This window comes from Apteryx mantelli, chromosome 18 (assembly GCF_036417845.1).
Source record: "Apteryx mantelli isolate bAptMan1 chromosome 18, bAptMan1.hap1, whole genome shotgun sequence".
Classification (NCBI taxonomy): Eukaryota; Metazoa; Chordata; class Aves; order Apterygiformes; family Apterygidae; genus Apteryx; species Apteryx mantelli.
Window position 1 is genome coordinate 8742138 of NC_089995.1, and position 16548 is coordinate 8758685.

A 16548-nucleotide genomic window follows, 5' to 3' on the forward strand; every position below is an offset into this window, starting at 1 on the left:
AGTTCAGTGGGGAGAGGCCTCTCTTCAGGAGGGGTCAGACCTCACTTTTTACAGTGTAAATACAAGTTCCCCCAGAATAACAGCACGGTCGCCCTTTCAAAGATTTCTAAACACCAGGGGCTGACCATGCTACATTTACTTTATTTTAAAACTAGCCATCTTACAGGAGAGGGAACTCCTGGGGAGAGGCAAAGGTGTTGACAGTGATGCACTGTAAGCTGCAAGGATCTGTGCTACTGCTGCTCGAGGAGAAAGCCCCGCGCTAAGTTGTCCTGTTTGCTGCTTATGCAAATTTTTTTGGTGCATCATTTCAGAAATCTTGTTGTAATTGGCATTAAAATATATTTTAGATCCTATATTTTTAGATCCTTTAGATACCAAGAGGGACATGGGAAGGGCTATGCCATGAGAAGGAATTTCCACTGGGGTGGATTTTCCTAGAGCTAGGGGAGCAAATGCCTGTTTACAAGAGAGAGAAACGTTCCAACAAATGGTTTGTACATCTGCACTATCAGACTGGTCAGGGGTTTGACCAGCCCAGAATGGCTTTGTCTCTGAGGAACAGCAGGGTTTGTGGTAAGGCTTAAAGCTGTGTGAGGACACAGTTTCTCATGGCCAAACAGTATACCTGGAAACTCAGAAGTAAAAACTTAATCATGTTAACTATGGAGATGATAATGGTACAGGGAAAACTGGAAATCTGTTTTGAGACAGAGTATTCACTTAAGAGATATCTCAACTCTGCTCTCTACTGAGGTGCTCAGGAGGAGGTTTTATCAGAGATGTGCCGAGGAGAGCTCTGCCCACACCCGCCTACCTGCAAAGAGGTGACTTGCGCTTCACGAGTGTTCATTCTCTTAGCTGTGTTCTTAATTTCGAAGTATCTGTCCAAATCTCTGTGCTTAAGAAGAACCAGGGGTACTTTGGAAGGACACACTCGAGTTAAATACAAGTCATTGGTTCACTGCAGGAAGTGCTGGATAAAATTGAGGGTTGTGTTGTACAACAGGTCAGATGAGGTGTTCCAGCCTTGCTGCCCATAACATCTAGCTGCCTGTCTGGGTATTCACACTGAAACTAAATGTATGAATGCTGCCCGGTAATGGTGATGTTGTTGTTTGTACTTCATCACTGAAACTATGAGCCCTGCTCTTGGATTAGGACAGATAAGGAGATGGGAAAAGTATAAAGGAAGAAGGAGAATAACATTAACTGCATTAAAAGCAGCACCTTGGGCATCCTGGCCTCCTACCAATGTAAGGAGTTTTGGAGAAATCACAGAAAGGGAGAATTTTAAAGCATTAGCTTTGCAAATATTTAGGAGGAATGCTTCTCTCAGTGTGAAGAACAGCATGGGAGGCAGCTTGGAAGTCATGTTTGAATGTCTACCATCTGGCTGGCATCAGGGAAATGGAAGCAGGCATGACAGTCGTGAATGAGAGAGAATCAATAAGGGGAGAATTGTGAAGGAACTGGATAAAGGAAATATGGTTTATATGTGCTGTGATGAGGAGGTGGGAGCCAGAAGAGAGATAAGAAGAGAGAAGTGACATTTTTTCCCTAGCCTGCTGCTTTGACTATCTGGGGAGCAGCAGTTGAGATGTCCAGCAATAGATCAAGTTTGCGTTTGTGGCTCAAGACATGAGTTGATGGGGTCTTCAATGAGAGTATAGGTGCCTGGATGGATTGGACAGACCATATCTAAGGCAGAAAGAGATCTTAGTTTTGGTATAGCCTAGATGACTGCAAGAGATTTCCAAGGTTATGGTCCTGAGCAAGAGACAGAATAATAATGGTATTCATATTAAGAAAGGAGGGCACAAGAGATGATAATTAAGGTATCTGTTTTAGCTATTTTGAGCTTTAGTTAATGATTTGATATTGCAAAGAGATGTCCAAAAGAAGAACCAAGATTTTAGTTTGGCCTAGAAAGATTGCCTCATTCCTAGTTCTGGGTTCTCCTTTGTACATATTAATGCATTTATAGGCATCTGTACATTTAAGAGATGAGGAAAAATTATGAATGGTATAACTTTACACTTAAATTGCTTCCCATGAAGCTATGCTGAGTTTTGTGTTGAGATTTCTGTTATAGACTAAAGGGGTGCATGTATTTCACAGGAAACAATATGTCTTTGCTATGCGATCTTAAGTCATAGTTCAACCTCTCAAGTGAGCAGTAGAGCTATATAGCTAATAAGAAGTAGATGAGAAAAAAGAACATTTTTCATGTCTTAGAGGAAGGGCATGTGCTTGCGTCAGCTTATATTTGCAATTCACATTTCAGCTTTTAAAAAAGCTCTGTAATGGAGGAGGCAGTAATATATCTTTATGAATTCTGAACAGGCTTAATTTCTAAATGTGGAATTAAATTACATGAAACATTTTGCTTTTCTGGAATCATCTGCAAGAAAAATGAGGGGAGCTGGAATGCAATGTGTACTACATGCCGTGTAATCTATTTTGCATGGAGGATGGACATCAAGTTTTAAAATTCTCTATTATTCTCTTTCATATAGATGTAACATCAGTGTAGAAAACAGTCATGTTGCAGAGATGTTTGGGGGATTTTCGGTGATTTTATTTTTATCACTTTTGTAGGTGGTAGAAAAAGCAATGAAGGATGGTAACAGCTAGGGAAATTATCAGCTTGATTTTGGTAATTCAGCTTAAAATGAAGCTGGCACAGAATATGCTAAAATGTTACAGGAGCTTCACTGAATAATTGATTTGGTATACCTAATAATGCTTTCTTGAAAATGTCTAGAAGGCAATAGAAGAGCTAGTATAAAATTACGTATAAAAATCTACATCAAGAAACATACCCTGCATAGTCAAGCACTTGAAAGTTAGGAAATGTCAGATTCTTGGTGCGGTGCAGTCTTTGTACTTGGTTTTTTTGAGTCTCATTTCCAGGCACTGCATGAGATAATGATCTGGTGGAAAAAGTAGAATACAGTCATACGATCAAAGGTTGTGATAGTGTTTGTGTACAAGTAAGGTCTGACCCTGTCTCAGTTAGCACAGGCCATGCAAATCAGGAGTTTCTTAGCTGATGTGCTAGCATCGGGTAACGCTCTTGCATGGCTTTTTGTATATAGTTTGTAGGCAGTTTGTATTTATATTGGCAAGGTTTAAACACTGAAACTTCTGCAAACACTATGACATTTAGAACTGCGAGAATACCTGCGCTGTCTGAAGAGACCATTGAGAGTTATTAAAGACAAAGATGAGGATGTAAACTTGGCTTAGGAAGTCTCCAAGTGGCAGACTAATGGGAGCTGAGAAGGTGAACCAGGGGAAAGCGCTCTCTTGTCCTGCTCTTACACCTTTCTCTGAACACCCACTATTGGCCGCTCTTTTTTTGCCTGGAGGCACTGCAGCACTGAGGCAATGCCTGGAGGGGCAAGAAAAGGCTTGGGGCAATCGTCTGGGTCCAGAAAGTTTTCAGCAGAGAGTTAGCTTGCTCCACAGTGATGGGTCAAAGAGTGGAGGTGTATTGCCCTCTCTCTTGCCTCTTATCCCCTGCCTTTGTATTTAGAGATCCTCCTTGCTCAAGGGCAAGGGAATTGCTAAATACATGGGTAGGCACAGACCAGGTTTCCGACCCCTGGAAGTGCATGACAGCAGAAGTTATAGGGCTAGTTAGGTTTTAATGCTGACCTGGGAACTGGAATCTCTTAATCAGTAAGTATGAGACAGCACAGAAGGTGGCAAATCCAACTTGCCTTCACCATGTCCTGTTACCTGTCAGTGGGTCTGACGGGTGAAGGTGTCCAGGTGAAACGGCAGCTGGAGGATTCTTTACGTCTCCATGGAGCCTCCCAAGTAAAGTCAGGTTTGCTGATCGTTTTGTCAACAAGGCACTGTACAGAAACAAACTACATTTTTCTTGTAACGTTCACTTTTTGGCCCAAAATGTTTCCTTGCAATTTGTTTTTAAAGGCAATCCGGTGTGGTTTCCATCTATAGCTGCAGCATCCTTTGACAGGAGTGGTTAAAAGGAACACTTTCTCAGAAATAATAAAACAGAAACGCTTTCCCAGGGCTCAGATCCTGAGAGTGAATGTAAACCATCCCAGCGCTTTCAACACCACTGTTGAGCTGCATCAAGCTGTACAGGTGACCAGGCTCAAAAGGATGGTAAAAGCCAGGCCCTTCCAACTGCTCCGGTCATCACTTGTTAAAGCTCTTTGAGGCTCTGTGGGTTGAGTACTCCCAGGAGCAGGCGGCAGTGGAAGAGCTTTGGCTCAGAAAAATTGTGCCGTGAAATGTGTTTTATATCACCATTCAAAATACCCACAAACACCTGGTCAGGCTAGCAGGACTGAATGGGATTGCAGTGGGAGACCAATGGACATATTTTAAATGGGTAACATCAGGGAGTATTATCTACAGGAGGGGTTCATATGCTTCTGGGAGCAATATGCGTTAATAGACGCTGCTGATGTCAAATGCCATAACACTGCAGAGCCACCCTTTTTATCTGGGTTAATATAGTGTGCTCTTCCCTGTCTGAGCCCTTCCAGACAGAAATACAAGACTGGTTTTGGAGAAGGGTTCATTATGCCTAATGGCAAACAGTTGAGCAATATGCCGCAATGTACATATGGGTTGAGTTTTTCTTCTTCTTTAACAGGTCAGATAGTCTTGAAATACCTCCACAGCTGACAGCCATGCAACATTTTATGAGTTTTCTTGCCCAATAAATGCAGGCAGATGTTGTAGGATTTGGAACCTTACAAGGCACTGGAGTATAGCTGGTGGGAGGTAGTTTTGATGAGTGCTTAACCTCTAGCTAAAAAAGTAGCAGCTTGAAGAACGCAATATTTACTGCAGGAAACATTAGCTTGTCAGAGAGCTAAAGCACTGCAAAGAGCCTTTTGAATGACCATGCAAGTCTTCAGCCAGATGTTGTTCATAGTGTAGAGTAATGCACACTCTGCTGGGAGTTAGACTGGGGCCTTTCCTTGCATCACTCATAGTCAACATTATTTCCTGTAGGAACAGCTTGCTAATGTAAGAATATACAAGCCATTATAGGCAGTCTTATAAAATACCAGGCAATTCAACTGAACCCTGTAGGCATTTATTTTATTAGTGCTAAGTGATCAAATAATCCTTCGAGAGAACTCTCACTGGAACCACTGTATGATTCATCTACAGGTTAGAAGAAACACCTGGGTCATAGCTTCACTGTTTTATTTCAGGCATGTTCCGAAGTGCCCGTGGTAGTCACCCACTGAATTCCCTAGCCTCAGCCCAGCTTTCCATCTTCTGGGTGTTCTTGGGCTCTCAGTTGCTGCTGGCTATCCAAGTGGCTATGAAAGTGCCCTGCTGTCCAACCCTGTTGAGACCTGGCTACCTCCTCCTCTGATTCTTGAGTATTTCATTAAATATTGTAATGAAAATACCAACTGTCTGTTCTTCTCAGTATAGCAGTTTATTCTTTTTGAGCAGCACAGGAGACTGAGACCTTTCTGATGACAGATACTCTCTGACCTGTGAAATGCAAGGAAGGGCACAGACCTAATTTTCAGAGCTTCCTACGAGACTGATCCGAACTATAGCACAGGTCCATCCTATCTCCATAACCACAGCTCCTCAAGACACTGATGTTCCTTTGATGCACTTTGCATTCACAAGCTGCTGCTGAAAGAAAACTCTTTTTGGCAATGCCAAAGCTTAGTCCTGAAGATACTGAAAATATCCTTTCTTTTATTTTCTTTACTTGTCTGAAAAGAGGGGGGGAAAAATACAGCCTGTTATTGCAGTGATGGAAAGAGAGAAATAGAGAAACTGAGAGGAAGGAGAAATTGGCATGAAAGGTTTTGCAGGACCACAGTCCGGTTCCCACACCATTGAAACTGTCCTTCATCGCGGCATAGATTACAAAATGTTTGAACTAAAAAAGGGGATAAGGGAAAAATAGCAAATGAAATCCATCTGTTATGAAGAACAGGAATATAACATCAATCAGCTCACAAAATTTTCTCTTTAAATGTTGCCCTTAGACACTCAGAGAAGGGCTACATCTGCTTAGCAGGGAAAAGCTGTGGCACTGAGTATGTACAGCATATGCAAGGCCTTTATGCATGCAAGTGTGTTTGTGATATATATTCTTTACAGGAACATTTACAGTGCTGTACATCTGAAGAGTTATTCTTCTCTAGAATCCAGATTGTTTTATTACCAGCTAAATGTTCTTTAAGCTACCTGTGAATGAGGGCATTGTGACATTTAGCAACTGGTTTGATTGAACACAGATGTGAACCGTATTCCATATGGAGAAGATCCAAAGGGAGAGATCCTAGGGTTTTTTCTGATTTGCAAGTAGAAGTTTGAATGCAATTGCTTGACACTGCGCTACCAAGATAGATGGAAACAAATCGCTTGCTCACCCCTCCACAGTAGAATGAACGTAAAAAGCGGCTGCAGCTTGGGGTAGTGTGCTGTTTTCAGAGTCCAGGAAGCAACGCCAATGTGGGTGAAAGCAAAAGTCCTATGGAAATGGGCAGTATCCATTCAGAAATGAGAGGGGGGCATGTACATCGCTCATCCAGAGGCTTCCTAGCGCTGCCCCATTTCGTATGACCACTGCTTTTCTCGTGTCATTCAAGGCCATCTCTGATTATTACAGTAAGTGCTATTACCTGGGAAAGCATTTGAAATGAGTGGATAAATGGTTGGAAGCAGCTGTGGGGAATAGGCATAAATCAATAATGGCAATATTAGAGAGCTGTTGATAATTTTCCAGAATTTCTTGAGTGTAGAATTTACTTATGCAGAACTGAAATTTCATGCAGCTGAATTCATTATGTTACTGAAAAAAGGAAACATTTGGGGCCAGTTCTGATGCGTTCTGAGCTGCTGAATTCTGAGAGGCGGCTCACAGAAATGGTAACTAGCGTCTTCTGCTCTTCTGTGGACAAAGAGGGAGGTTTTTCCCTGTGTCTTCAGCTGCTGTGGTGCTTGTTTGTTTTCCTTCCATTTGAACTGCTTGTGCATCGTCGGAAAAGCGGGCTCTCCGGGAAGCCTAGCTTGTACTGTGGAAGTGGGCCTGAACTACAGTCCCCATGAGACAGCTGTAGTCCCTGAGACAAAGGCTAATGTTGAACATAGTTAAAATGAAATATTTCTGAGTCCGAGTCTCTCAGAACTTCCTGCTCCATGTGGGTAAGTGATTTCTTTTTCTCCTAACTTTTCATCCTTATTCATCTGGGCAGAAATTCTGACTTTTTAGTAGCTTTGCTTGGTTTTCCAGAGTGTCCTTATCTGTATCTGTTCTGCCGTAACAAGTGCTAACAAGAGAAATACGGAGCTTAGCAGCAGCTCTGGAGCTCCTCCCTGGGGGTTGCCTTCCCCAATGCAGTGCTGTAGGGGGGAGAAAGGTGACTGTGTTTGATCTCAATTTTGACAGCAGAGGCTCAGCTCGTTGGGAATGTGTTTCAGAGTGTGATTGCTGGGTCGCATCCCGCTCAGCACCCCGGATGGGTAGCCTGGTGGATGTGTGTTTAGTGCTGCGTCTTGCTCAAGCTGCCGACAGCAGGTGGTCACCTCTGCCAGGTCCTTTCTCCAGGCTAAATATTCCTGCTGGATTAGGACGCAGTGACAGGAGATAGTATGTATCTGAAAAACCTGCGTTGCCAAAATCTGTACCTGTGCCTACTCTGAATTTAAGGTTTCAGAAATACCTGTTTCACCAGTATTTAAATATATGGGTAAAAAAATAGGAGTTTTGTCTCCTCACCACAGTTGCCTGGGCAGAGGGAACCGTGCTGGAGAGGCCGGCGGGGAGACCCTCTGTGGACACGCTCGCATGGGGGAGTCTCTGCAAAAATATTCTGCAAAACCGCAGTGTAAAATGCATCATGCAGCTGGTGCAAAGTTCAGTGCAAGTTCATTCCAATATTGCAGGTCTCTTCTTTTTTTATATATAATTATCTCAAATCATTTGGAAAATGGGAAGCTGCAGTGTCGTGTACAGGTAGCACAGCAATAAACATGTTCTCATCACAATTTACACATAAAGCGTGAGTCCCTTGAGGTAACTCACCCCCCTCTTGACAGCTTTAATAAAGGATGATGGATTGTTTCTAAACGACAGTTTGGGAAGATCAGAAATTCCCCTGTGTTGTTTGGAGCGCGGGTGTACAAGAGCTGCTGCGCGTGCTGCAAAAGTTGTTTGTGCCCGTAAGCAGCGGGGCTCTGCTCCTCCCCTTCACCGTGGTGAGAAATGCGCAATTACTGCAGAAACGTGTTCATCCTGCTGCATCTGAGTCACTTTTTGGAGGAAAAAAAAAAGGTGCAGAAATGGGGAGGCTAGCGTAGGCTGCCTGGAGGGGTTGGCTGCCACACAGGCTCTCCTTCTAGGACTACGTTTTGGGGTAGAAAGAGGAGGACAAACCGCCCGTGCCCACCTGCTGTGGCTCAGCTCCATTGCGGAGTGAGCTGTGCCCATGAGGGCTTCTTTGGCTTGGATACCTGTCCCCCCTCGTGTCCCCTCCATTCCCTCCCCTGTCCCCGCTCTTGGAAGGGCTGCATGTGGCAGCAGATTCGGTCTGGAGGGCAGCGTCCTCCTCCTCCTCCTCATTCCCTCTGGGCATGTGGTTTATTGCTGGCTGCGCGTGCTTTGTAGCCACACTTGGCAGAGCAGAGTTTGTTCAGCTGCCCGTTCCCGAGCTAATCTGGTGTCTCAAAATAAAAACAAGCAAGCGAGTCTTGGGGGAAGGATGCCATGTGAAGGCACTGAGATAGGCATCTGGCTAAAGCAGCTCTGCTCAAAAGCGGTAAGAAAGCAGAGAGGAAAAAAAGGCTCCTGCGTGCCTGATTAGGGCTCAGTCCAAGAGTGCATGGAAGCAGAGCCCATGCGAGAGCCCGCCGTGGCCACACAGCCCCAAAAAACCTCTTTTGCTGTGTTTAGCTGGGGAAGCAGCAGGTCAGAGCACCCTCCAGAGCCCGTTGGCTGCAGACATAGCCCAGCTTTCCCCTCCCGTTCGAGCGGCAGCCCTCAGAGCAAGCGCTGTGCAAACCCTGGAAGAAAACTTCTGGTGTAGTTTAGCATTGCACCGCATCCATTCCAGAGGCAGGTCCCTGCCCGTGGGAAGGGGGAGATTTGGAAATGGGAAACGGCAAAGACTGGAGTTGAGTTAAGGCTAGCACTTGCCAGTGGCGCTGGATCTGGGCAATGAGAAGCCCCGACCTCTCCCACCGCTTCCCTGGTGGGAGGTAAAGGAGGACTGTCCCTATAGATCTTTTCTAGACTCTTTCTTCTCCACCCAAAAAATCCCTGTGTCTGCAGTAATGTTTGCCCCAGCGAAGGAGGCCTGGCTGGACATCGGCTGCTTTAGTTAAGAGGAGTCAAGTGCTTTCCCTTTCTCATATCATGGGATGAAGCAATGCTTTCTCTCCCTGCTGGCCCAGAAACCTCAGCAATATCATTCTTATCTTTGGGATACCAACACTGGGGAACAAGTTTTCAAACAACTTTCTAGAATTCACATGTGCCTGGTCCACCAGGACAGATCCCAGGACATACCTGTGCGTGACTGTACGTGTGCACTTGGATATGCAATCTGTGGGGTTTTCCAACATGAGAAGAACAAAAAAGCCTGTTCCATTGTTTACAGGAAAGAGGAAGGCCCTGAACTTTAAATTCGGTTTGAATCCTTGTTTTCCAGTTTTGTTTCCCAGCTCCATAATTTTTTTTTTTTTTAGTGTATGTAATGGTTGTCTTTGAATAATTTTAAGCAGACTTCAGTAATAGCTCCAAATCCTCATAGTCTATATTTGTCACGTGAAACAGGTTTTTTTTCTAGGGTACAAATACTTCACCTACTGTTGTCAACTCTTTTTATGAATATATAGTGTTACTTTGATTCCTGGTGTAGTTTGAGTGTGATATTCTTTCTCTTAGGCACGACGGGGATTTACCAAGGAGCCAATGGCCTTGCAAATTCTGCAGGATTCGGCGCTGTGCATCAGGTATGGCTCGGCACTTAGTGCTGGCAACCCTGTCACTTATTTTCAGGGAGGGAGGGAGGATGGTGCCGCTGGCAATCTCTGTCGCATCGCTGCACAGTAGCGCCAAGAGTTTCATCCTTCTCGTGCCATCTCACAACTATCAGAAATTTCCCATCGTCTCCAGAAAGCTCTCTGGTGATTGAGAGTTAATGAAATAGCGGTGTCACAGCCTAAGATGTAAACAGTTAAGGAGAAAGGGGTCTTTCTGGCTAGCATGTATTTAATACCAGAAATTAACATTTTTTTAAAAAAGCACTTTTGTTGAAAAACAATCCCTACAGCGTGAATACTGCTATGTGTAAAAGCAAATAGGTGGACTAGAGCAGGAGTTGTAAACAAAAACAAACAAAAGAAATTAAACCTTATATTTCACTTGGCTGGAGAGAAGTTTCTAATCTATTCAGGGTCCTTCTCACAAAAAAGAACAGATGGAGAGAATGGTATGAAGCTCATTTGGGATCCTTAAAATCAAGACAAAGGGTATCGCGATGCCCTTTTTTGAGTTGATTCTACTACTGCTCTTCAGCTCTCCAAGATCATTCGCACCTCTTGTTATTAGTTCATATTTCTATAGGCAAGGACGCTCATTCAGGCATTTAGTTGTTGCTGAGCTAGCTGGAAAATCTCAAGCATGAACATTTCTGCAAAACAATTATTATATTTATTTTTTCATTTTTGTAACCCATTCAAACAGCTGATCAGAAAATGTTGCTGATCATGGGAAGATGCAGCCCATTTTGCTCCTTCCCTCACCCAGTTATTCATTCCGGTTTTCTAGTTTCTCAGGTATACTGTTGTTGTGGAGACTGCATGTTCCACTGCTGCCCTTCTCAACATACAGCCTTACTTGGCTCCTATATAAAATTGTTGAACCCTGTAATACCAAATGCGTCAGCGGTGATAAATAAAATCTTACAGAAAAAACAGGACTTTCCTGATTTTTGACCTCTTGTTGATTCAGCTGATCTTAATAAAGCAGGAGTGTGTTTGGGAGAAGCAGAAATGTAATTTCCAAAGTGACTAAAACACGGTCCTTTAGCGAAAGTGTTCCTCAGTCTTGACTTGCTGTGTGCTTAGATAACTCTGCCTTGCTGTGTGCAGTGCCTGGTGCATTTATTTATAAGATGAAAACTGTGATATGCAGAAGGTATGTGTTTCTTTTTTCCCTGAAGGAATACTCATCCTACCCAAGCTTTCCTCAGAGCCAGTACTCTCAGTATTACAGCTCTTCCTACAACTCTCCTTACGTGTCGGCAAACAGCATCAGCCCATCAGCCATCCCCACGTCCACTTACTCACTGCAGGACTCGTCTCACAATATCACCAGCCAGAGCACAGAATCGCTCTCTGGTAGGTGCCTCTTATGTTTTCTGTTGGATTTTTGTATGTATTTTTATATTTGTTGGATTTTTATAAGTATTTACCCAGATAAACCAAATTTCCCAGCTAAGTCTTATTACTGACACTTAACAGTTCTGCTCACGCAGCACTACACAAAGTTTAGGGAAGAGGTTAGAAAATACAAGCTCTCGAAGACCAACCTGTGTTGTTTCCATGAGCGTGCATGGTTTGATCTCCTCTATTTAAAGGTAGTACAGAAAGATAAAATAATTACTTATAAAAACTAGATCAGTACTGTGTGTAGCAATGAGGAGCTCAAAACAAGTGGCCGTGCTCTGAAAAAGCCCCAGGTGTCACCGTTTGCTGACTTTGTAGCCCACATTTCCATCAAGATTTATGTTCACCTCTAACAACTACCTGTAGTGTATGCATTCATAAATAAGTACATGAAGAGAAAACCTTTCTCAAAAAACAAAACAAAACAAAAAAAACACAGTCTAAGTTGAAAGTTCGGTATGAATTCCACGCAGAAAAGCACCCATACCTTCAAAATTTCTGGACTCTGAGTGCTTAGTTCCTGAGAGTCTCAAGGCTTAAACAGTTTATGGAATTACTGATGGATTATTATCCCCCTATGTACTGTTCAAACGCAGCCTTCATATATCATTTCCCTACTGAAGTTTTCATTGGCATGCAGCAACATTTATGTAAAACACCACATAATTTGCGGATGAGCACGGTATATGCCCATTGCAGGTCTGCTGACTTATGGAACAAATCTGAACATCTGTGGTTACTCTGAAAGAAAAATAAACTAATATTGGTTTTTAAAAAGAAGGGATCGCAGATTGCTCTAAAAGCAGTTGGAGGATTTTCTGTTCTTGAGATCTTATCTCAGCCTTTTTGAGAAAAGGTGATTTCAAATGGGAGTCTTAGCCCCAACCCAAGCTTTTCTGAAGAGGTATGTGGCTGTTCTAGGAAGCTTGGGAGGCCGCAACTTAGCAAAGCGAAAAGAAAAATATGTTCGAAAGGGATTTGTGGTGTAAGGTAAGTGAAATCTGGACAGGTTTGTGAAACTCAAGCCAATCAAAACAGATACTTTATACAAGGAACTTCACCTTTGTTTCTTTTCAGTTCTTTCTAGACTACTGTCCTCTGTGAAATGGTTAATTAGGGCTAAAACTAGCTAGTTAGGTATTTTTAAATAGAAGTTGAGATTGAAAATATCTTTTTAATCATGAACATTCATAAAATTTAAAAAATTGTTTTTTTACAAAAATTGAAGAGGTCCTAGTATCCTTTTCTACTGTCTTTCTAATTTCTCTCTTGGAGAGGTGGAGAGGGGAGAGTAAAATTCAGAAAGATGCTTCTTTTAAAGGAAAAATACAATGACTTTTTTTACGTGACACATCCATTTTAAAATTATCTATATGTGTAATCTTGGCCGCTTTTGAAATTATGGTAACACAAACGTTTGAAATGAAAAATTAGATGAAATGAATGAAAACGAACAAACAGCCACTCGGAGTGGTTTCTCTAACGACGTCCGTTGGCGTGAATCGAGTGAGTTTTCCGGTGGGCGTTTTCGTTACGTTTCTGTTGCTCTCCGCTGAGACGCTTCCTGCTTTGACTGTAACGGTACAACGGAAAGTGAGGCCCGCGGTGGCGTTCCTGTCTTGGCAACAGGGGAATACGCGACGACGCCGGCCAAAGACATAGAGGCAGAGCGGCACCACAGAGGGGCGGACGGCAAGGTCCGAGCCCGCTCAAAAAGAAGCAGCGATCCTTCCCCTACGGCGGACAACGAGATCGAGGTAATGAGGCCGGCGTACGTCCCCGCGGTAAATCCGGCAAAGGGAACCTGGCGCCGCAAGGAGGAAATAAGCCGCGCTCGGCCCGGCGCGTCCTCGGCGCCAGAACGAAGCCGCTTGTGCAGCTGGGGCCTACGAACGCGGCTGGTCGAACTTTTGAAACCAGAATAATTGTTCGGTTTCTGTGGCGGTTTTCTCGGGCGGTTTGTCGCCTGTGGGTTATTTTCCCTCCCCTGGGCGCTCTCGGGCCGCCGTTGTGTCCCCCCGGGGAGCCGCGCGGTGGTTGGGGCGGCAGCCCAGGCCGCGACGCCTCGGCTTTTATTCGTCCCGCTCGCAGGACGCGGCTCTGCTCGGGCTCCCGGTGGGTTCGATGCCTTGGAAAGCTCTAGTCCAGTAACGCGTATTTCCTGACTGAACCAATTCCTGCAAATGCTTAGTGCGTGACTGTGTTTCTTTTTTTCCCACCCCGTCTTTCATCGCAGCGTGTGTTTGTGTGGGACTTGGATGAGACGATAATTATTTTTCACTCCTTACTCACGGGAACCTTTGCATCCAGATACGGGAAGGTAAAATTTGATTTGTCTTTTTTTAACATTACCGCTTGTCCAGCCAAATTGCATCGGGAACTGTGGGGGCAGCTAATAAGGCAGCTTTTCAAACAGATGCTGCCAATTTTAGGCAGACACATTCATGTAAATATGTCCTGTGGTATTTCCTCCTAACATGTGAAAATTTAATTTACTTCCCTTTCATGCCGCAAGTAGCCCCTTGTTTTTCAAAAGCTGGTATTGTTCGAGGGCTGCTAGGTGGGACACCGGGATGTTCTCACACGCTCGCTCTTCTCTAAGGAAGAGCTTATCCGGCAGCCGGAGCGCGGTAACTCTAGCCTGAGTGAGGTAACGTGATTTTTTGTTAGACCAGTCATTTCATAAGAATCTCAGACAACTGTTTTTCGGAGAGCTTTTGTGCTGGTCAGCCCAGGTTGCCAGGAGGAATAGCGGCGCTTCTTCCCACGGGACTGCTGGAGCCCTCGTTTTCGAGCGGATTTAGGAAGCGTGCCTTTAGACACCCGTACCTCGGCCGCCCCTGGGGAAGGCTGGCAGTCGGGGGGGTTAGGCGGCTCGCTGTGGCTGAACAGGCTGAACTCGGCTGCTAAGGAGGAAAGGCTGGCACTCGGATTTAGTGCCGTGCGCTTCAATTTCTTCCTAAGGCAGTTTTTTTACGATAAACACTTAAGTCACTTTGAGTTACGGAATGTCAAATACTTTTAAATGGGTAGGAAAAAAGACAATATCATTACCTAATTAAAGGTGGATGACCTATTTGGCAGCTGTTTCCACACATGGCTTTGAACAGTCAGCTTCATCAGGAGACTGGAAAATAAGCCTGCTTCTCTCGAGAAAGTAGAAATATGGTTTGACATCATTTCATGGCTTTCCCAGCTGTACTTGTTTTACGATGGTTATAACAAGCTGAATGTGTAATTAGTAAGATAGATTTATTGTTTGCTGTTAGATGTGCGTGGTTGTAAAGGATATAAAATGGTGTTTGTGGTGTGGAAGTCTACTGCAGCGCTGGGAAGGCTGCTAGCACTTCCAGCAGCACCCTCGGAAAACTAGGCATGTGTTTCCAAGCAGGGATTTGCTCAGACCTGTGTTGTCCAGGGTAATTGAAGCAGTTACTTTTCCCAGGGAACATCGCGCCCGAGACGGTCTGAGGTATATGTGTGCAAGCTCAAACCTAGCTGCCTGCAAAAGATAGCAGGAATTAGGCAGGATTGGGAAACATAAACCTGTGCAATGTAGAGCTGCTACGTGGGCGTTGCTGGGCTGAGCGGAGGCCGCAGCTGGCATGTGGGGAATTCCCATCCCCGCGCCGGAGAGCCGAGTCGGGCTGAGGCCAGGCGCTGCGGGAGCTGCCGCCTTAGGGACCCGTGAGAGGGGAAAATGGAAACTCGGGGTTTGTCTGCTCTGGGAGGCTTTCAGAGCTAAGAAACAACAAACTTCTCTTGGCTGCTTCCTTTATACAAATGTAAAGAATGGTACAAACAAGGTTTGGGGTTTTTTTGTTTTGTTTTGTTTTGTTTTTTTGAACGGATCACCTTTTCTACTAAGTTACAACAGGCTTTTTGGAGAAACTTCTATAGAAGGATTTTTCGTACTCCTTCATTTGTTTTATCAGTATTAAATTCCTTGGGCCTTTTCTATAAGGGAAATGGTTGTGTTATGAAAGTATTATAGACTAACAGCTTGATCCAAAGACAACCTGAGGTTTCAGCGGGCTTTGGAGCAGCCCTTAAACCAAGAGGGAAATAGAGCCCGCTCAGGCAGGCTGCCCTGGGAACCATTACATAGTAAACACAATTCAGAAATGTTGAAGTGAGCTGAATTATCAAGTATAGGTGAAGCCGTGAGCCAGAGCTTCACAGAGTTTCAGAATTTCTTACTTGAGTAGTATAGGAAGTGTTAATCTCAAAGTAAAGTCTTAATATCAGAGCCTAAAATTCATACTTTTTTTTTCCATAATGGATTCACACATCTCTACTTAGACAAGCAGGCACTTTGAATTAAATCTCACATGTGGAGGTCTTGGTTCCATGCGTGTTCCTTCAGAAGTGCCAGCTTATATGATCTTCACTATTCCTCCAGTGAACACTAGCGTCCCTGCATCATCCTCTCCGTTTCACTGGCGTAGCCGCCGTGCAGCCACTCAGCAAACCAGGCTGCAAAGTTGATAAAGCTGAATGTTTCTAGTGTGATTTTTCTGGGCAGAGGAGAGAGAGGGAAGAGGAACAGTAACTGTGGCTTCAGAGATTTGGGACTGGGTTCTTCAGCTACAAAATCTCAAAGCTTCTGCCTGTTGTCCCTTCCTCAGTGGTTGTGGTAATAGGGAGCTGTCCAAAAAGCCTTGCTTTGGGGGGAAAAAGGAAAAAAGGCCAGGAAAAACTCACAAAAGGATTATCAGCTATAGTCAAATGCTCCAGTGGGTGTTTTCTGACCAGATTTCATGTGAGTTTCATGCTTTAGTTATGGTCTGAAACTGTCCACAGGGAAACCTCTGACACCAACCTTGTCCTTGCTAGAGGTTGTGGGCTCCTCAGGGCATGGACAGTTCAGCTCAGGTATTAAGAAAATACTTTGCACACAGCATTCATAGAAGTTAAAGCACAAGACTTACTCAAGGTTGATGCATGAATTAACGGCCCGACCTGGGTCACTCCTTTTAGTCCCTCTGCCCTGTTTGCTCTATCCAGGGGACTTGCCCAGTGCTCCTACGCCGGGTCCTACTGCCTTTGCCATGCAGCCCCCACAGTACGACCCTTGCAGCAGCAGACAGAGCGGCCCGCGGTTTCACCTCGCCACTTGCTCCCCTG

General features: G+C 44.4%; 1 protein-coding gene across 1 annotated transcript in view; it reads left to right on the top strand.

The window, feature by feature from the left end:
* Nucleotides 1-16548, top strand: part of EYA2 (EYA transcriptional coactivator and phosphatase 2) — a 98001-nt gene that overhangs the window by 55047 nt on the left and 26406 nt on the right. The window contains exons 7-10 of the mRNA XM_067307500.1: nucleotides 9917-9984; nucleotides 11196-11373; nucleotides 13051-13178; nucleotides 13658-13741. Coding sequence (XP_067163601.1) covers nucleotides 9917-9984; nucleotides 11196-11373; nucleotides 13051-13178; nucleotides 13658-13741 — 458 coding nt within the window. The remainder of the gene's footprint in view (nucleotides 1-9916; nucleotides 9985-11195; nucleotides 11374-13050; nucleotides 13179-13657; nucleotides 13742-16548) is intronic.